Raw genomic sequence first — 22,603 nt, forward strand, 5'->3', positions numbered from 1 at the left:
AAAGAAGAACATCATAAAATCATAAGGTACATGGCAAGATTGGATGTGAAAGAATTTCAACAGAAAGAAGGTATTAACTACAATGAGATCTTCTCTCTAGTAGTTAAATTGATGACAATCAGAACTATTTTGAGTTTGGTTGTGAAAGAAGACCTTCATCTTCAACAAATAGATGTCAAAACTGCTTTTCTTCATGGTGATTTAGATGAAGAGATTTACATATGACAACCAGAAGGATTTGAAATCAAAGGATAAGATGAGCTTATGTATAATCTTCAGAAAAGTTTGTATGGTTTGAAACAGGATCCAAGGCAATGGTACAAGAAGTTTGATAACTTCATGAAAAGTAACAATTTTCTGAGGTGTGAAACTGATCATTGCTGCTATATCTAGAGGTTTGATAAATCGTACATTATTCTACTCCTCTACGTTGAACTTGTATGATGCAAAACTAGTTACTACCCCCTTAAGAAGTCACTTCATACTATCTAAAGATCAACCGCCTTCAATAGAGGAGGAGAAAAATTACATGGTCACTGTTCCATATGTCTCTGCCATTGGTTGTATTATGTATGCGATAGTTTGCACAAGAACAAATATAACACATACAGTGGGAGTTGTTAGCAGGTTCACGAGCAACCCAGGTAGACAACATTGGGAAGCAGTAAAGTTCATACTACGATACTTAAGAGGAAGTATAGGTCTCGCTTTGTGTTTTCGAAAGTCTAATATGGGTTTGAAAGAATATGTTGATGGTGACAATGTTGGTGATGTTGATAGTAGGAAGAGTACAACAGGGTACAATTACACTCTAGGAGGTACTACTATCAGTTGAGTTTCAAAATTGTAGAAGATTGTTGCTTTTTATAGTTGTGAGACATAGTATGTTGCTGTGGTAGAGGCTGCTAAGGAGATGATGTGGTTACAACCCTTTTTGCTAGAATTGGGTGAAGAATATGAGGGAAGTGTGTTGCGATGCAACAGTCAAAGTGCCATTCATTTGGCAAAGAACCTTGTTTATCATGGCAGGACGAAGCATATACAGGTTCATTATCATTTCATCCGGTCAGCTTTAGAAGATGGAGTATTAGCTCTTGAGAAGATTCTCGGGAGTGAGAATCCAACTCATATGTTGAAGAAAGCTGTGACAAATGAGAAACTAAAATTGTGTGCAACTTCAGTTGGTCTTCTTCGTTAAGACACTGGATGGAAAACCACTACCGATCGAGAGATGATGAAGTTAGTCTCTAAGTGGGAGATTGTTGTGTTATGGAACCTATACTTATAATAAATTTACATTGTTAATTAGAGTTTATTGAGTTTCTTTTTGGTTTTGGGCTTGGGCCTGACCAAAGTTATTTAGGTTTATTACCAGAATGTTTACCCTATAAATATGTGATTATTAAGGGTTTACATTGTTAAGACTGAATTTTAGAGAGATAAAGTGTGAGACAAAAACTTTGTATTCCTTCTTCTTCTTCATAGTGAAATCATGTGGTGGCTGAAGTGGACGTAGCTCAATTTGAGTGAACCACTATAAATCTGTTTCTTCTTGTGTTCTTTTTTCTTGCATTTTTCAGATTATTTTAAGCTAGTTGGATTTGGGATATACAAATCCTAACACATCTAATTTTTATTTATGAATAGGCAATCAGTTATATTAATAATAATAATAAGTCTACTGTAGAACCTCAATTGGTATTGTCAATGAATAAAAATCAAGTTAAACTGCTCGGAGAATATTTATGCTCAGTCCAAGATAAGATCGTAGGTTATTATAAATCCTTACTCAATTGAACTTTTAAATGGTTAAAAGAATGACTTATTTTACCGATTCCCTTTCACAATGCTAACTTCTATTATTCCTGTCACATTCAATTTTTATGATGTAAGGTTTCACTTTAAAAAGAAAAACTGTCCGCCATTATTTGATGCCATGTTTGGTTCAAATAATGTTTGGTGTGTTATTTATTTATTTATTTGTATTGGTGTTTAATCACAATATAAAAAACTATCACGTTGGTGGGTTATGTCACGTGTATGTAGTAGATAGTTTAGTTAGTATTAATAGTAATTAATATGATATGAAGTTAGTATAGTTGGTTAAAATAGTAATATAAATATAATGCAATATAATCAATTGGGATATTGAACAATGATGAAGAATAAGTGTAGTGGCATATAGTGTAAAGCGTAGGAATTGACAACATTGTTCATTTAAACAAAAAAAATTATTTTTATTATTAGTCTGATGGTGTATATTTTTGTAGATTGCTATCAAGAAAATGAAGAGAAAATATAAATCTTAAGAAGAATGTCTTAATTTGAGGGAACTTAATGTATGTAATTCATCGATTTTTTCTTACTTCTCATTTATATCGATGTTTGAATCTAATGTTCTCTTAATATTTATAGTCACTACAAAAAATGAACCATCCGAATATTATAAACCTTACGCAAGTCATTATAGAGAACGCCTTATTGGTAAGATTCTTGAAGAAAACCTAAGTCTCTTAAATATAAATAAAAAAAACAATGAACTAATAAGTGTTTGTTGAATAATTAGTGTGTTAACTTATTGATATTAACTTTTTCTTAGTGTCATGCCTAAAAATAATTCATGTTTACAATAGAGCATTTGTAGAGGCGTCTTCAACTTAATAGTGTAAATAAATACCAACAAGTCTTTGGTTACAGTTATGCTTAGTTTGTGGTTTTACAACTTTTTTTTTATACAAATTACAATGTTGATTAATGACTATGGATTTGTTATCTCACTACACATTTCACAGAATTCACCAATCAAGAAAAAACTAAATAACGTTAAAAGTGAAAAGCTTAATGAAATATGCTTCTGTCATAAAATATTTTCATTGAAAGTTTTCTAGTAGAATCCAGTATTTGTCACAAACACGTAACAAATCTTAACTCCTTATTTTGTTTCATGCTCCTTATTTTTGTTTCTTACCCCAATTTCTATTTTCAAGATTATTGTCAATACTGAGATTCTATCTTATTAGAACTTGTCTTTTTAAAGGTAGTTAATCGCCTTTCCAAAGAGAGTAAAATTTTTGTTGTGTACTCATGTGACTTGAAAATAGATTTTATTACATTTAAAACCATTGCCAATATTTTAGGTTCAAAAGTTGAAAAAATTGTCAGTTTTTTAATAGAAGTGTTAAAACCATTGCCAACATTTATTTTGAACTCATTTGACTTGGAAATGAGAATTGTGGATACAATAATAGAAGTTAATGTTGAGAAGCATAACTGAGGATATTGTGGATATATTAATAGAAGCTGAAAAACTATATAAGCACTCAAATAAGCAATTGTGGATGTATTAATATAATTTGAGACAACTTTATAAGCACTCAAGTAAGCAATATTGTGCAAGATTGTTTAAACTATTGATGCTGTAAAAGATGGATATTTGCTTAAGAATTATATTTGAAAATTAATTCATGTTATTTAAATACATATAATAGGTAAGTTAACTTATTTATATTCTTTTTATTTAATTATTTAAGTTTTTTTTATTATCTATAAAATGTTGGTGTTTTATTTAATTTATAAAAAAAATTAAAAAATCTAAAAAAAATGCAGAAATAAAGTAAAGAAATATAATTTAATTTTTTTTTTTAAAAATAGTTTTAAAATAAACTAGAATTTGGGCGACGTTTGAGTTAATATTACCAACGCTTAAATAAGCGTTGTTAAACGTTCGTATATTGGGAATCACTTTAATTAGTAGTACCGACGCATAAACAAGCGTTGTTAAAACTTACACCCACCCTACTTTCGGCGACCATAAATAAGTGTTGGTAACATTTTTGGCGATGCTTTTAAAGAGGCAGAAATATTTTTAAGAGTCGCCTGTATGTCTTTTTTGTTGTAGTGTTTAGTTATTTTCTAAGTTAGTTTCATTAAATCACTTGTTGTATATATATGGAATTGAACAATATATGATCTTCAAATATGGTTTATTAATGTTTCTTTTGTCTATGTTAGAATCGGTGTTGACAATAGAGACGGGGTCTGATTATTGTGAATATCTTATGACCTTAAATTCGATTTTAACTCTGTTAGAAGTTAAAATATGTTTCTATTCTTCACAAATCGTCACAAACTCTTGAAAATTTCAAGTGCGGAATAGTTTGATGGATTTGAAGCTTCAGATAAATGAATGCAAATGTTCAAAAGTAAAGAACACAACGAGTTTTATGGATGTTCGGAGATAAAACTCCTACGTCACCCATTCTTCCTCAACAGGAAGGATATTCAATATAAGACTTTGATTGGTATAGTACCCACTACACAAACCCATTCAGAAACCACAGGACTTAAGAACTGCCTACTTTTAAACTTCTAGCTAACTAGCTGTTGAACAGAACAGCCTCTGTTCAACTTACAATACTGAAATTTCACACAAAAAGAACAGTGAATGAATTACAGAATAATCACACAAACAGACAGTGAGTAATTCGTGCTTGATCTTGAAAGATTAGATAATCAAAGAGAGAGAGCTTAAGAAACTTGTGATACTGGTATTGTGAAGTCTTTCGTCCGTTATCCTTGAGTAGCAATTTATACTTGAAGTAGGCCAACAATCGATTCTTTTACTTGGACATGTGTCCTTTTTTTGGACGGTCGCCAATGGTAGAGGATAGTACATCATAGAATGAGCATTGGGATTGTGGTCATACCAAACAGATAGTGCGTCGAATATTCTCTGATATTGTCTAGTACTAGAACGTGCAACACATCGTGGGCAATTTGAATATTAGAGATCTTTGCAGTTGTTCATTCGTTGTTAGATATGAGTTGTCAAATAGTTGAGAACGATAACTCCAAGTGAACTGAGTTAGGACGTAGTTATTTTCTCCTTCAGACGTCTGATCATGTCGGACGACGTCTAGCTGCGCTTCTTCTTCAGACTGCGTGTAAGAAAGTTAGACGACATCTACCCGTACACCCCTTAGACCACGTCTAAAGGAGTTAGATGACGTCTACTCGCGCACTCTTTAGACCACGTTTACTCGCGCACTCCTTAGACCACGTCTAAAGGAGTTAGACGATGTCTATTCGCGCACTCTTTTGACCACATTTAAAGGAGTTAGACAACCTCTACTCGCGCATTCCTCAAATCACGTCTAAAGGAGTTAAACGACATTCACTTGTGCACTCCTTAGACCAGGTCTAAAGGAGTTAGACAACGTCTACTCGCGCACTTACGACTTGAGACGTCTATTTGGCAAGCTATCTACTTGTACTTGCTTCAGACCACGTCTGAAGTAACATAATTCTTTAGGTTTGTACCTACATAAAGGACAATTTCACATATTAGTCTTATTTGTTTGCAACATTAAATTAAGCTCTTCATCTTTGCATGTGCATAACTAAGTTATATTTTGATTAACCTGCCCATCATCAAAACATTGTTGTAATAAATCAAATTTTTTCCTAAGTTCTATTTAATCAATTTGACTAAACTCAACAATTTTCCCGTTTTTGATTATCTTAAAACTTAGTTAGAAGATCATGTACAATAATATTCAATCCTATTTCTAACAAGAAAGATTGGATTTTTATATATATAAGCAAAATTTCCCATTAATAAACAAAAAGTTAGGTCTTTGCCAAATTAGATCTTTCCTATCCTCCTCTTCCCTTGACAATAATCCTTGTTTCTTGATCTTCCCCCTTGATTGTAGGACGATTCTTTTCACCTATTTTGACATCATCGGGAAGATCAATCTATTTCAGTAGCCTGTCCAGCAGGTTCAGTAATAGATATTTCCCTTAGAGACCTATGAAGCCTCAGACTTCTTCTCCTTTCCCTTTCCCTTCCTACTTTGAAGAAGTAGTTAAAGTCCCTTTGACTGTCCATAACTTTGGTGGTGTTAATGCGGACAACACGTTCAACATTAACTTGGAGATGTTCGAACAATATGCTGATCTGAGCGGCATAACAAGTTATCTTCCTTGGAGAAGAGATAAACTTCACTAGGTTATTGAAAACGATTTTTAACCAATTGATGACTATTCACTTGGTTATAGACACCATCATCTTAAAACGTTCTTTGGAATATACATTATTGGCTACTTTTTCCATGAGAGATTTGGAAATGATGTTATTGAGAAGAGAAAACTCAGTTTTTAATGAAGTTTTCTTCCCGTGAGATTCAACAAGAAAGGAAGTATCTGAGAAGACTTTCTTCATCTTAGACAAGATATCATATGGAGAGGTGTGGAACTCTATTAACCCCACAGTTGGAAGTTCGAAGAATTGAGCGAAGAGTTCTTTAGAAAAAGAAATTTATTACCTTTGATAGTCGCCTGGATAACGCCGTCGACAATCCTTGCAGACGCAAAGAACTCAAGAAGTTCTAGTTCGTGAATGATGAAAGATCCCCCGAAAAACTTCCTCAGGCCAGAAGAATTGAGCGAAGAGTTCTTTAGAAAAAGAAATTTATGTTCCTTTGATAGTCGCCTGGATAACGCCGTCAACAATCCTTGCAGACGCAAAGAACTCAAGAAGTTCTAGTTCGTGAATGATGAAAGATCCCCCGAAAAACTTCCTCAGGCCAGAAGCTTCAAGAATTTTGAACATTGCAACCATTTCTGGAAGCGCCAAGGAGAGGACAGACTCAAAGTTTACTTGCAATGTGTTGAATACAATGGAGGACATTTCTACGTTTTAGAGTTTTAGATGAAGAGGAAGAGTACTTAGGATTTTTTAAACAGATAAGAATCTAAAGAGTTTTATGGAGAGAGAACAAATATTCGGAATCACAAAATGTATAATGAATCTCTTCAAATGTGTTAGTTACTCTTTATAGAGTGAGACTGACACATGGCCGTAAAATTCATCATTAAAAAAAGACGTCATTTAATTTCTTCGAGAGTTCTGGTCCTGTAATTAAAGGAGAGCGTCTAATTGTCAGGTTCCACTTTTTCCATTTTTAACTCAATTTCTTTCAACTTCCGATTCTCGCTGACCGTACCGCCCTTATGTGAGAGAAGGGGGCTGCCTTTCTTTATTACTCTTTCAAGACCAAGTCAGGCCCAATTCCCTTTGATGACGTCTTCCTTTTGGACAAGAAGCAAATGGACACAAATCCCGGTCTTTCATTCAAGTGTGTCAAATCAGATCCCGTAAAAGGAAGATGCCTCTCCTGGGCCTTCCCTTGCATTCTATTATTGTAATGGCCCGCTCCTGAATCGGCGCGGCGTAAGGCGTAAGAACGGACGGGACGGACGGCCTTAAATGCAACTCATCTCGGCTGACATTTATTATCATTCTTATCATCATTAATTAAAAGACGTGTGGTAATAAACCGTCAGATATATTTGTCATATTTTAAAAGATTGAGAGACACATTTCTTCAAGCTATTAAAAATTAGAAATATGACTGTTCAATTTATGGGTGGGAAAAATACATGGACGGCTCATGAGACATTGGATAGCTGTGCCACTCGTCCGAAGATGAGTCGTCCAAAGACACACATAAATAGACATCATGTATGCTATTCGCATGCCTTACGTTTAAGTTGGGTAAACGTTTGTTCAGAAGGTGTCTGATCACGCACGTCTATAGACACTTCAACATAAATCTGGACGTTGTCTGATCATGCACGTCTACAGACGCTTCAGCATAAGTCTGTACGTTGTCTAATCACACACGTTTACAGACGCTTCAGCATAAGTTTGGACGTCGTCTGATCAAATACGTCTACAGACGTTTCAGACGTCTTCCTCACATATAAACGTCTAACCAAGCTTATATGCAAGTTGCTTAAGCATAACTCGTCTAAATACATGGTTTCTTTAGACATTTGATCTAATTAGTCCGATTGAGACATCCGTCTACACATGTCTGTCCAACCACTTTAATCAACAAATTTCCCCCTAAATTTATTCTTGATTGATTAACTAAAAAAATTAACTTAGGTCTACAAGACCCAAAATATTTCTAAAGTAAGAAAACTTAGTCTCGGGGAGTGGCTTCGTAAACACGTCTGCCACTTATTGATCCATTGGAACATATTCTAGACGAATATGCTTCTTACTGACATGATCCTTGATGAAATGGTACTCACAAGGTAATTTTAGTCCCTCAGTTGTTGTTGAACCCACAAGAGTTAAGAGCAGCAACTGTCTGTAGTAAGGTACTCAACCTCTACTGTAGACGTAGCAATGGACATCTTCTTTTTACTGATCAAAGAAATCAGACGATCATCAAGGAACTAACAAGTTCCACTTGTACTCTTTCGATTAATCCTACAACCTGCATAGTCTTCATCAGAATAGCTAATTAAATTGAAACTGGAATCCTTCGGAAACCACAGTCCTACATTTTGAGTTCCCTTTAAATACTTCAAAATACACTTAGCACAAACATAATGAGTTTGTTTAGTGTTAGCCTGAAATCTTCCGCAGACACTGACAATAAACATGATGTCTGGCCGACTAGTAGTAAGGTAGAGCAGAAAATCAATAATCCCTCTATAAGTAGTTATGTCAACACTCTGGACATCTTCATCCTTGTCGAGCTTTCTGGAATAGTTCATTGGAGTAGTTGAAGCTGAGAAGCTTTCCATTCCAAATTTCTTTAGCAGCTCCCTAGTGTATTTGGCCTGGTTAATGAATATGCCATATTCAAGTTGACGAACTTGTAGATCAAGAAATAAATTCAACTCTACCATCATACTCATCTCAAATTTATTATACATCAACTTAGAAAATTTCTCACATAATTTGGGATTAGTTGACCCAAATATGATATAATCAACATATACTTGAACAAGAAGAATGTGAGAATCTTTAACGAATCTAAAAAGAGTTTTGTCAATTGTACTAATTACAAAATCATGATCAAATAAAAACTTATTTAAAGTGTCATACCAAGTTCTTGAAGCTTGATTAAGATCATATAAAAATTTGGCAAGGAGTGATCTTGAAAGTCAGGCGGGTGTTCAACATACACATCCTCATTTAAAATTCCATTTAAAAATGCAATTTTCACTTCCATTTGAAAAAGTTTAAATTCTTAAAAGATGTATAAGCTAGGAAGATTCTGATTGCTTCAAGTCTAGCAAAAGGGCGAATGACTCCTCGAAGTCAATTCTCTCCTCCTGTCTATAACCTTGAGCTACCAATCGGGCTTTGTTTATTACAACCAAGTCATCTTCACTAAGCTTGTTTTGAAAACCCATCTAGTTCTAATAACCGATTTATTAGATGGTCTTGGAGTCAAATGCCACACTTTAGTTCATTATAATTGATTCAACTCCTCTTGCATTGCATTGATCCAATATGGATCAAGCTAAGATTCATTGATCTTCTTTGGCTCAATTTGTGAAATAAAGGCGGAGTTTGCCATTTCATCCAGTAATTGGTTTCTGGTCCTAAAAGGAGCATTATGATTACCAATTATCAATTCAGGTGGATGATTTCTGTTCCATTTGAAGCTTGGTCCTAAAGGATCAGACATCTGGTCAGACGACCCCACGACGTCCAAACTGTCAACCATCTGCTAACTTGTAGTCTGGACGTCTGGTTGAAACATCAACTGGATTAGCCATCTCATCAAACGAGTATATCCTATTGACCGGAGTTTTATCATTACTATCAGATTCAAGACTTGTCACTTCTAATTTGTTATCAATTCAATGAATTCGTAAAAATTATTTTCAACAGATTCATCACAAATAACATGATAGGAGCCTTCAACAGTTAGTGTTTGATTATTAAATACTCTATAAGATTTACTACCTGAGAAGTAACCTAGAAGGATTCCAGCATCTATTTTAGCATCAAAAACAGTCAAATGAATTTTCCTATTGTTGTGAATAAAACACTTACACCCGAAAATTCAAAAATATGAAACTTTAGGAATTCTTCCATCAAAGAGTTCATAAGGTATTTTATTAAAGCATTTATTAATCATTGACCGATTTTAAGTATAACAAGTTGTGTTTATGGCTTCTACGCATAGCTTCTAAGAAACACCAAAGTCGGCTAGCCTAAATCTCACTACTTCCTTTAGTGTTCTAACTCTCCTCTCAGCAACACTATTTTAATGTGAAGTTCTGGATCTAGAAAACTTGTGTATAATACCAGATTTCTCAAGGTAAGACGATAGACATCTGTTGGTGAGCTCGGTTCCTAGGTCGCTTCTAATTTTGATGATAGTTAAAGATTTTTCATTTTGAAATCTTCTATGGATCCTTATCAAATTCTTAGCAGTTTGATCCTTAAAAGGTAGTAAAATAACCCAAGTAAATTTTCAAAAATCATCACTTATGACCAGAGTGAATCTCATTCCACCAAAGCTTTTTACTGGAATTGGACTGAACAAATCTATGTGCAAAAGTTCCAAGCATCAATTGGATTGAGATTTCCCTTTATTCTTGAAAGTTGATTTTACCTGTTTGTCCAACTGGCAAGCATGATAGACGTTGTCTTTTGAAAACTTCCATTTTGGTAAACCAGAAACTAAATCATGTGAACAAATAATGTTAATAGTTTTAAAATTAAAATGATTTAATCTCTTATGCCATAACCACTTTTGATCATTTTTTGCTATCATTCAAACAAGATTAGATATCTTATTTTTTCAGTTCATTTTGTAAGAATTTCCTACTCTGCTTCCGGTCAGCAAGGTTTTGCCCTGCTGATCTTTAACTAGACATGCATAACTTGGAAAATTAATAGTAAATCTATTGTCACACAATTAACTTATACTAATCAGGTTATTACACAAGTTTTCAACAAGTAGCACGTTGTTGATGGTGAGGTTACCATGGATAATCTTACCCTTACCAACGGTCTTACGCTTGTTGTTATCACCAAAGGTGATCTTAGGCCCAGTGCACTTCGTTATTTCAGTTATAAGTCGGCTATCACCGGTCATGTGTCTAGAGCAACCACTGCCCAAACTTACTAGCTTCTCCCTTTCTGGGCTTAAGCCAACTTTCAGATGGCTTCAAATAAATGATCTCATACTTTGAAGTTAGATCTTCACAACTTGGATTAGTTCCTTTTATTAGTTAAACCACCCTTGATAAATCTTATTGGCTTAAACTTTCTAACACTGGGTTTAACTTTTCACAAGACTTGTGTGGGCTGGCATTATCAAATCCTAAACTGGTTTTGCATCTGGTAGGCCTCATCATATTAATCTACTGTCTAACTGCATCTCTAGACCTTATTTAGGAACTTAACACATAAGTCAAACGTTAGTTTTCAGAAGAAAGTGTTTGAACATTTTCCTTGAGCTTCTCATTCTCAGATGACAGCTCACCCAATTTGATTTCAAAATTGTTTGGTTCAGAATTTTGATATGAAGAGATGTTAATAGTTTCATTTTTCAATCTCATCTCATTGAGAGAATCTGACAACTTCTTGTACTCAATGACCGTGTCATTAAGTGAAACAGTTAAGTAATCTCTTGTGAATTCTTCAAAGGAGAAGTCAAATACCTCAGATTCTTTATGTGTCATGAAGCAGGTAACGTCTTCATCATCACTATCGCTGGATGATGAATTATTTGAGTCGCTTTGGGACCACTTGGCTTTGCTATCAGCAGCCATGAGAGCCTTCAACTCTTTCTTGTTATTCTTCTCATTTTTCTTCTTCTCATATCTATTTGCTTCCTACACTCATCCTTGAAGTGTCCTAGTTTATCACAGTTAAAACATTTCAAGTTAGTCTTATAATTACTCTTGTCATTATCGTTATTATTTGAAGAGATTGAGTTAGGATTGCTCTTCTTCATGAATTTGCCGAATTTCTTCACGAAAATATCCATGGCGTTGCACCTGATCTTCTCCGCAGCAGTCTTCACAATAGTGGTAGTAGGTGGCTCTTCAGCAGTCATCAACGCCTTGGTAGAGATGGCAGGTGTGGAAGACTTCTTTTCGTTCCTAGAGTTCATCTCAAACTCATAGGCCATCAGATCGGCAAGCAAATCATAGAGCTCAATCATGTTGAGGTATTTAGACTTCCTCATGGACATCTTCTTTATATCCCACTCTTTGGGAAGAGAACACATGACTTTGATCGCAACCTCTCTATTGCTGTAAGTCTGGTCCAAAGTGGAGAAAGTAGTGAAAATCTTATTGAACATCTCATCGAATTCAGTCATCGTCTCTCTAGGATGCATTTTGATGTTGTCGAACTACTATGTGGCAACAATGAGTTTATTTTCTTTGGTTTGCTCATATCCCTCACACAGTTGAGTCAGCCTCTCCCAAATTTCTTTGGCAGTGGGGCATGTGATGATCTTATTGAACGTGTTATCATCAAATGTCTTGTAGAGGATGTCTTTCGCCATGTTATCGAGGTTGTTCATCCTCTTATCTTCACTAGTCCACTCAGATCTTGGCTTCTCCTTCATCATATGAGTACCATCTGGGCTAAGAGTGGAACATGATTTCATTATCTTCATTGGACCATCGGTGAGGACATACTACATGTCATCATCTATAGCAGATAGATGAGCTTGCACTCTCACCTTCCTTCCATTATAGTTTTCCTTAGAGAACATTGGAACCTTGTTGGTGACAACCATAAACATGATTCAGGAATTTGGTGATGCTTGAGAATAGAAAGCATGGCTCTGGTACCACTTGTTAAGATTGGTGTTGACAATAGAGACGGGGGTCTGACTATTGTGAACAACTTATGAATTTCAATTCGATTTTAACTTTGTTAGAAGTTAAAATATGTTTCTATTCTTCGCAAATCTTCACAAACTCTTGAACAAATTCAAGTGCAGAATAGTTTGTTGGCTTTGAAGTTTCGAATGAATGAATGCAAAATGGTAGAAAGTAAAGAACACAAGGAGTTTTATGGATGTTCGGAGATAAAACTCCTACGTCACCCCTTATTCCTCAATAGGAAGGATATTCACTAGAAGACTTTGATAGGTATAGAACCCAATACACAAACCCAGTCAGAAACCACATGACTTAACAACTGTCTACTTATGAACTTCTAGCTAACACTCTGTTGAACAGAACAACCTCTGTTCAACTTAGAACATTAAAATTTCACACATAAAGAACAGTGAATGAATTAATGAATAATCACATAGACACACAATGGGTAATTAGTACTTGAGCTTGAGAGATGGATAATTAAAGAGAGAGATCTTAAGGAACTCGTGAGACCGGTATTATGAAGTCGTTCGTCTGTTGTCATTGAGTAGCAATTTATACTTGAAGTAGGCCAATGGTCGAATCTTTTACTTAGAAATGTGTACTTCTTTTGTTGGACGGCCGCCCATGGTACATGATAGTACATTAGAGAATGAGCATTGGGATAATGGTAGTACCAGATAGGTAGTGCGCCGAATATTCTCTGATATTGTGTAGTACTGGAACATACAACACATCGTGGGCAATTTGAATATTGTCGTACGTGGTAGTAGTTCATTCGTTGTTGGAGCTGAGTTGTCAAACAGTTGAGAACGATAACTCCAGATGAACTGAGTGAGGACGTAGTTAGATGCTCCTTCAGACGTATGATAAGTCGGACGATGTCTAACTGTGCTTCTTCTTCAGATCGCGTCTAAGAAGGTTAGACGACATCTACCATCACACTCCTTAGACCACGTCTAAAGGAGTGAGACGACATCTAATCGCGCACTCCTTAAACCACGTCTAAAGGAGTTAGACGATGTCTACTCGTGCACTTTTTAGACCACGTCTAAAGGAGTTATACGACATATGCTCGCGCACTCCTTAGACCATTTCTAAAGGAGTTAGACAACGTCTGCTCACGCAATCCTTAGACCATGTCCACTCGCGCATTCCTTAGACCACGTCTAATGGAGTTAAACAACATCTACTTGTGCACTCGCGACCTGAGATGTCTATTTTATAAGACGTCTACGTGTGCTTGTTTCATACCACGTCTGAAGTAACATAATTCTTTAGGTTTGTACCTACACAAAGGACAGTTTCACATATTAGTCTTATTTGTTTGCAACATTAAATTAATCTCTTCAACTTTGTATGTGCATAATTAAGTTTTATATTAATTAACCTGTACATCATCAAAATAATGTCTACCCATCATCACATTGTTGTATTAAATAAACTTATTTTCTAAGTTTATTTTAATCAATTTGATTAGACTCAACCGCCAATAACAGTTTCTTAATTATTGTACATGTTTTATATATAAAAGTGGGATGAATCACAATCTTAATAGAAAAAATCATATTATTGTAGAGGAAGAAGAATTATTTTTGTTCAATATTTTGTAGATGAAATCATATTATTGTAGAGGAAAAAATCATATTATTGTAGAGGAAAAAATCATATTATTTTTGTAGATGAATCAAATTAATTATTTTTGTTCAATATGTAATATTATTGTGTTTTATGTATACAGGGAGAATTGGTATGAACACAAGGACCATGAAGTGTACTTCATTTTCTCAAAAAATTAAAGGTTCAAGAGAAATAAAAACTACTCTTTTATGGTTTTGTAACCAAATAACTCTAAAAGGTTTAAACAAATTATAATATTGATTAATTTTAAAATTTTTATATTTTTAAAACACTGAAAGAGCATAGAATTAAAATTCATATTTACTTAATATTCTTAATTTTGTAATTAAAATATCAACAATGAACGCAAAAGAGAAATTAAATATAGATCTTGGAAAATCAATCACTAAGAGATTTTTGCAAAATCAGTCGCTAAGGGATTCTTGCAAAATCAATCTATAAGAGATTCTTGCAAAATCAATCGCTACAGGGTTATTGTAAAACATTTCGCAAGAATATTTGTTAATTTTTTACAACGTCAATGAATATTCTCAACTGAAAATTTATCTCCCAAAATAAAAATTTCCAATAAGTAATATAATTAACAAATTTATTTCTATATGAATAGAAATTATTTCACTACTATTTTAAATTATTCAGATAAATAAATAACAAGTTGCAACATTTCTTGATAAGAAAAAATATCAAATTTTGTCACAATAGAAATTGTAACTTGAATTGTAAAGTTAGCCACGTCTATTATACAACTAATTTGTGAAATGTTACAAATTTTATTGGTAAGGTTATTTTCATCGCAGAACAAAGTTGTAAAGTGTCATTTTAAATTAAAATTTAGTCGCAAAAAATAGTGTCATATATCAAACTTTTTTTAGTGTTAGTTAGGTAAGGAGGACATAATTTTAGATTCAAGTGCTCTTCAAAATTTTGATCTAAATAAAATCAATTAAGTGCATATCATTGCTTCAGTGTATTACTTATTTTCTAAGAGAATAAAATGAATTTATATGCATTTTAGTTATGATATTATAAAGGATAAGAAATTACTTTCAAGATGTAGGTTCAACATTTTTTCATTAGTTAAATTTTAGAGAAATAGAACAAGCTCTCTTACTAAATTAACAAATATTTCTTAACTCACTACAATTATCTGATGATAAAATATCGATTTATTTGCAATCCGAAATAAAATGAATATAATAAATAATATCACATGGGTTCATGTTTAAAAAATCTCTAGACTTTTGATCGCTTAAATAAAATTTTACTCTCATTTTTATACAATAATAACATCAAATTCAATTGCTTTGTAGAATAGTGGTATTGTGTTTGCTTTGTAAGTAAAAGGTTGTTAATTGGATTCTTGCCGGGAGTTTAACCTAATTATTATTTTTTTTTATTTTAAGACCAAAATATGGCAAGACATCATCATTATCATCTTAGTTATCGAAAAATTCATCCAAACCATTATCATAAGTTTTCCAATATCTTCAATTGGCAGTTGAGGTTGAAAGATAGTTCAGTTATATCGGTTATAACATCGTTTCAATGGGTGGTTCAGTATTGAAGGCTTCAAGATATCATTGTCTCTAGAACTTCAGGAAGGTTTCTAGGTTGCCTTGTTTCATTTGCTTCAATATTTCTTCTATTTGAGCAACGATCACGTTTGAATTGAAACGTTTAATGAACGCATACTCCAAATTAATCACTGAACGTGGAAATTGAAGAAATAGGATCATTTATATACCAACACAAAGCTTTGCCTGTAAAATAATAAGGGAATAACGAGGGATAAAGCAGTCAGTTAAGCCCAAAGAGTTCATAGTTGTCCACTACAATTCAAGAAAGTCGAGGGATCTGCATTGCCTATAAAGTTATTAAAAAACTGTATTTGGAAATAGAGAGGTAGAGGAGCTTCTTCCATCTCACAAGAAGCTTCCCTAAATTGGTCATTAATGAAGGGGTATTTTTCCTTACATCTGGGGTAAATTAGTCTATTTTACTTACTAGGACTACATCCATCTCCTCGGTTAGCTTGTATTTTTTAACTTGAGCAGATGTCAAGGAATACACATAAGTTGTGAGATTAAAGACCTTAGTGTCTTCCATGATGATGAAGTTATATAGGAGCATTGTACACTTCTTTATTTTCACAATCCTCGTACCAAGATTGTCCATCATCTGATGAAAATTCTATATTCTGTGAATAACATAGATAACCTTTTCTAGAAGAAGGTTGATCCATTTAGAATTCATGATGCGAATTAGAGATAAAATATAATTTTGAATTTAAATTCAGTCCTTATTTTATCTACTCGAGTAGTTTGGAGTCTAACCATCTGCAGAGTCATCTTGTTTATGGCTTCCATGATCGTTCGCTTTACCTCTCGCATCTCAATTTCGACATTGACGATGTTTGGGTTCACACCCTAGTTCATTTTTTCTTAGTTTGAACGAAATGAACTCTTGTTGACCTAGAATTTATGACGAGAATAGAGAATATGAAGAGTCCAAGAAAAATAAAAAATTATCCAACTATTTTTTCAATTTTTGTATTTTTACTTACATTTCCATTGTATCAAACAAACATAGATTAGAAAGTGTTAGAATCATCTACAACAATAGAAGGGGTTGAATATTGTTGTACTAATATTTGATTTCAATTCGATTTTAAAACTATTAGAGATTAATATATGTTTCTATTTTTCGAGAAATTGTCGCAAACTCTTGAAGAGTTTCAAGTGGGAAGTGCTTGCTAGATTTGAAGCGGCATATTACGGATTAAGAGATGCAGAAAGAAAATAACACAAGAGTTTTATGGATGTTTAGAGATAAAACTCCTACGTCACTCCTTCTTTTATTTTCAGAAAGATTTCACTAGAAGACTTTGATTTGAATAACGTCTACACAAACACTATTAGAACTCAGAACTTAACAACTACCTGTTTTGAACTTCTAGCACTCACTCTGTTGAACAAACAACGTTCTGTTCAACTTACAATGCTGAATATAGTCTTAGGAATTACAGTAAATTAATTCTCTACTTATACAATGTGTGCTTAATTTCTAAAGAGAGAAACAAGAGGATCAAGATCGTGTGTGTAATTATCATTGTAACCTTTTGCAGTGACTTGTTAATTCAATAACTCGAAAAACTATGTGTAACCAGTTCATCGTTGTACTCTGATATTCTTTCATATTGAAATGTAGGAATGATCGAATTTGATTCTTGGATTTTGAATTGACCGGGAAGATTCGCCGTACTAAGAATCCAGATATTCGGGGATCCGCCGTATCGGAAATACAATGATCCGCCATTCACAAATCCAAAGACCTGCCGTTCACAAATCCAGGGATTAAACGTTGTACTTTGAAGTCCTTTTATATAGAAATGTAGCAACGATCGAATTTGATACTTGGATACATGTCGACTTTCTATTGGTTATACGTGGCAGTTGTATTTAAGTTGAGTGGGAAGTCTATTGATAACGAACGTTGTTGTTCGCTGCTCTTTAGACTGCTACTAGTATTACTCCGTTGTTAGCGTTTCTTTAGGCTGCTACTGAAGCAAGGTTACTGTTAGCGCTTCTTCAACTTTGCTATTGAGGCAAGTCTGCGGCCAATGCTTCTACAACTCTGTTGTTGAGGCAAGTCTGCTACCACTTATTCATCAACTCTACTATTGAGGCAAGTCTGTTGTCAACACTTCTTCAACTCTGTTGTTTGCGTTACTCGGTTGTTAGAACTTCTTCAGCTCTATTGTTGGAGCAAATCTACTTCCAGCGTACTGAAGACAACTCTGTTGTTAACAACATCCCTACCGCTAACGCGTCTTTAGCTTTGTTTACGTCAGCTCTACTGTTAGCGCTACCTGCACATAAAACTTTTGAATAACTTAGTTTTGTTCAATATCAAAACTATGTCGTATTGATTAATTAAACTTAATTAATAAATTCTTATTTAATCTTAATTAAATAGTTTTCCCTTTTTCTTTAAATAACTTATTCTAACAATTTCCCCCTTTTTGATAATGTTAAAATTAAGTTATAAGATCCGGCAATTAAAGGTAAATGAACTATTTATATATATGCACAAAAATGTATAAAATATCCAAAAAAATAACCCCTAGATATTTCCTCTGAGTGTGCATCCTTTAGAAAAGGAGTCTTTCCTAGCCTCCCATTCCTCCTCATCTAACCTTTCCACGGCTTCCCGGTTAACTGAATTCTTCCTCTTCAATACGTTCTACTACTGCATTCTTAAGGTTGTTTGTACTTTCGACAAACTTAAAGCCGAGTGTATCAATTTTCGTAGAGATTTCAACGTGTTGATCGTAGTTGTTTTTGAGAAGAATAGATTTCAGTCTGGTCAATCGACTCCTTGATGATCAACACCACAATGGAACTCCTCTTCATGTGCCTAAGGATTTGATCATGCGTTGAAGCTATCGACCCAAAGCATTTGAGGTAGAAGCCAACTGCTGCTTTATGAATTCCAACTCGTTTAAGATAGCTGCAACACTCTATTGCAGAGGCGGAAACACATCTTTCATCATACTCTGAAGGTCCACCGTTCCATGAGATGACTCCTCTAAAGAGTGAGGAGTCGATTGTTCTAACTCGGAATGGGCAGGATGCATCTGAAGAGGTGGGATATGAATGCATTCCTGGATCGCAAACGACATTGGATTTTTAAAAGAAGAAGATGCTCGAGGGATAAGCACCTTTATCAGAGATCGGGATGTATCCTCGACCCCTTGCAGATAGTTTAGAGGGGTAAATGAAGATTGTCGGGGCAGACTGCTTCTCAGAAGGAGGAGCTTTCTGCTCAGAAGAGAAATCAGAAGAAATCTCCACAATACCTTGAGACAACTCCTTCTCATAAGTAGAGGAGGAACCTTGAGATAGCTCCTTCTCTGGAGCAGGGGATGAATGTTGCACAGTAGTGGATGAATGCTGCACAACAGCTTGAAAAGACAGTTGCTCCCTAACAGCAGATGGGACCTATTGTTGCTCAGCATCTTGAATAGATGCCTACTTAGTAGCAGGGAGGATTTTTTTCTTAGTAGGAGGAGATGAAAGTTTTTCAACAAAGAATAGATGTTCTTCGACATAATGACAGTTTAACACTGCCCAAGACTTCCTCCTTTATTGCTCATCATTCCTCGAGGACTTTGTGCCATGAATGAATGACACGGTAGTTGAGCTGTATGAGTCTAGGATCTGTTGTTGATAGATGTTGACTCGAGCATCCACCCAAGTTGTCCTCTCTAGAAACTTGTAGTTGGCATCCCTTTGACAAAGGATAGGGAGAAAAGAACCCCCTCTAGCTACGACCGCAACTAGCTCTCTCCTCTTGAGAGCTTCTTGGATGTCGTTGGTGCAAGCCCAATTCAGGACTGACTTCTCCATACCAAACAAGGCCTTGCATTGCTTAATCATATCGACACCTTGGATGACCTGATGGAATTTCTTGTGAAGCCTTATGCTTATTCATTTGTTGAAGAAACCGAGTCTCTCTGAACAATCGACTCAACCTCCTCTAAAATGAGATTGATTGAAGTCTTCATGTTAGATAGAGGCTTAGGGGCATTAACCATAAGGTTTTTTCCCTTTCTTGAAACTTCGACAGGCTTAGCAGTCGGGACATGATCCCTGAAAGAGATTCATCTTGCAGCTTGAACACTTCTTTTGATTGCTTCTGGAGAGACACCTGAAATATGGACTACTGCCTTTGCCTTTGGAATTGCTGCTTCAAGTTGTACTATAGTAGGGGTAGCAGCCGATTTTGAAGCTGGAGAAATTTCAATAGTAGGCACAGCGGCTTGCTTTTCATAAGGGGATACATCAATGTCGCCCACAGGTCTTTCATCAACAGTACTAGCTCTAACACAACAGATGGTGTTTCAACTAGTCCCACAACAGGGACTATGACAGGCTCTACGACCAAAGAAGTTTAAGGAGCTGGCATAGGAAATACCTCTTCAGTAAGGGATTCTTCCAACCTTGCCTTCTTTTCCTTGGAGACAATTTCAACAGTCGCTCCAATAGAAGCACGCTTCTGACTGTTTGAGCTCGCAGTAGACTCTTCAACCCTCAGCTTCATTCTTTTTGCTATAGAAGGGCATCAAGAAACAGAGGAGTGTTTGGACATTGTGGTCGACTGCTAGGTCGATTGTTGAACGGAGGACTCAAGATTGGTCTCATTGACCCCTTTGATTCTAGAGTACTAGTTATAGACCATTCGCCTAGTCATAACTCTATTAACATGGATATTTACTCTCATTCTCACGTTCACAGGAGATGTTAGAACAACATACTATGTTGTATAGAATAACCGGTGAGCTACTTCTTCGGCACCGTAAATATAGCCACCAGGGTATTGAAGAGGAGAATCGACTAATTGATGGCTATTCCACTAGTTAAATCCACCATCATCTCAAAACGTTCATAGGTGTAGGCATCGAAGGATCCTACCTTCTCCTGGGGAAACTTGGAGATAATGTCGTTAAGCAAATAGAACTATGGCTTCAGGAACTTATTCTTCCCGTGAGTATCGATAAGGAAAGCAACATCGGAGAAGTCTCTTTGCATTCCCTCGAGAGATTTGACCGAAAGGTCTAACTCTATTAGTCTTTTTGAGGGATGATCGAATAACTGGGAGAACACCTCTTTAGAGATGGAGACCTCTAATCCTTTAACCGTTAATTTAATCACGTTGCCGACTATCCTTCCAGACGCGAAAAAATCATGAACCTCCTATTCGTGAATGGTGAACGGACCTCGAGAAACATCTTCAGGCCAGAAGCTTCTATGATTTTTAACATATAAACCATCGTTGGCATCCCGGGGAGTACAGGAATTCGAAGTCTACTTGCATTGTGTTTTGGGCAAAAGAAGCCATTGGTTTAGGGTTTGATAAGAAGAGGAAGATGAAGATTTAGGGTATCAAACCGTAGAAAATTGCAAGATATTTCTTAAATAGAAGGCATAGAGTTTAGGGTTTTCAAACGCAAAGGAGATAATGACTCGCCTTAGGCGTGTAGATCCCCCTTTATATAGCCTAACTGACACATGTCTTAGAAATTAAATAAGTCATCATTTAAATAAGTATGTGTGTGGTAATTAATTAACTATGTGTGTGGGTCACATTTAAGCACAGTACAGACACGCGCCTTCATGTTATTTCAAAATAAAACGAGGGAAAATATATATTTTGAAAAGTGATCGTTCACTATCTAAAAGGGAATAAAAGGAAAACGTTTAGATAAGATTAAGACAGATGTCACACTCCTAATATATTTAAGACTTTTTCCTCATAGTTTAGTGTAATTATTGGACTAAAGTTCCATGTGGCTTAAGCCTAGTCACGTCTGATGTACAGTGTCATCAACCTATTGCTCTTTCAGCACGATTGAAGACATCCGTCTTAACACGTCTAGCGTATCAACTGACTTATCAAATTCCCCCTAAATTTATGTATCATAAATTAATTTAATTTAAATCTAAAAGACCCAAAATATTTCTAAAATAAGAAAACATACTCTCAAGAGTAGTTTCGTGAAGATGTCTTCCACTTGTTGATCTATTGGCACATATTCTAGCCGAATGTGCTTCTGAGCCACATGATCTCGGATGAAATGATATCGGATTTCGATATGCTTCGTCCGAGAGTGCAACACTGGATTATAGGTGATCGTGATAGCATTAGTGTTGTCACAAAATATATGGACTCATCTGCCTGGATTCCAAAGTCTCTCAACAATAGTTGAATCCATAGTAATTAAGCACATCAGCTGCCTACAGTAAGGTACTCTACTTCTATTGTAGACTTGGCGATAGATATCTTCTTCTCGCAAAACCACGAGATTAGGCGATCACCAAGGAACTGACACATTCCACTAGATCTCTTCCTATCAATCTTTACAACCTGTATAGTTTGCATCAGAGTAACTAATTAATTTGAAACTGGATTCCTTTAGATACCACATTCCAACATATTGAGTTCCCTTTAGATATTTCAATATATGTTTAGAATTTATGTAATGAGAGTGTTTAGGATTAGCCTGAAAACGCCCACACACGCCAACGGTAAATAAGATGTCTAGCCGACTGGCTGTTAAATAAAGTAGAGAGCCGATTATTCCTCTTTTGGTTGTTATGTCATAATTCAGGTCATCTTCATCTTTGTCCAGCTTGCTTGATGAGTTCATGGGTGTCGAGGCAACTAAGTAGTTCTCAATATTGAATTTCTCAAGGAGTTCCTTGGTATACTTTGATTTATTAATGAATGTTTCAGT

The 22,603-nt window shown here is 35.1% G+C and overlaps 1 protein-coding gene across 1 annotated transcript; it reads right to left on the reverse strand.

Moving 5' to 3' along the window:
- Positions 1-8,250: 8,250 nt before the first annotated feature.
- On the reverse strand, positions 8,251-8,709 carry LOC124918295 (uncharacterized mitochondrial protein AtMg00810-like). The gene has a single exon (XM_047458490.1). It carries the CDS (start codon positions 8,707-8,709, stop codon positions 8,251-8,253), a length of 459 nt encoding a protein of 152 aa, XP_047314446.1.
- Positions 8,710-22,603: the final 13,894 nt, after the last annotated feature.

Source organism: Impatiens glandulifera, unplaced genomic scaffold (genome assembly GCF_907164915.1).
Source record: "Impatiens glandulifera unplaced genomic scaffold, dImpGla2.1, whole genome shotgun sequence".
NCBI classification, from domain to species: domain Eukaryota; kingdom Viridiplantae; phylum Streptophyta; class Magnoliopsida; order Ericales; family Balsaminaceae; genus Impatiens; species Impatiens glandulifera.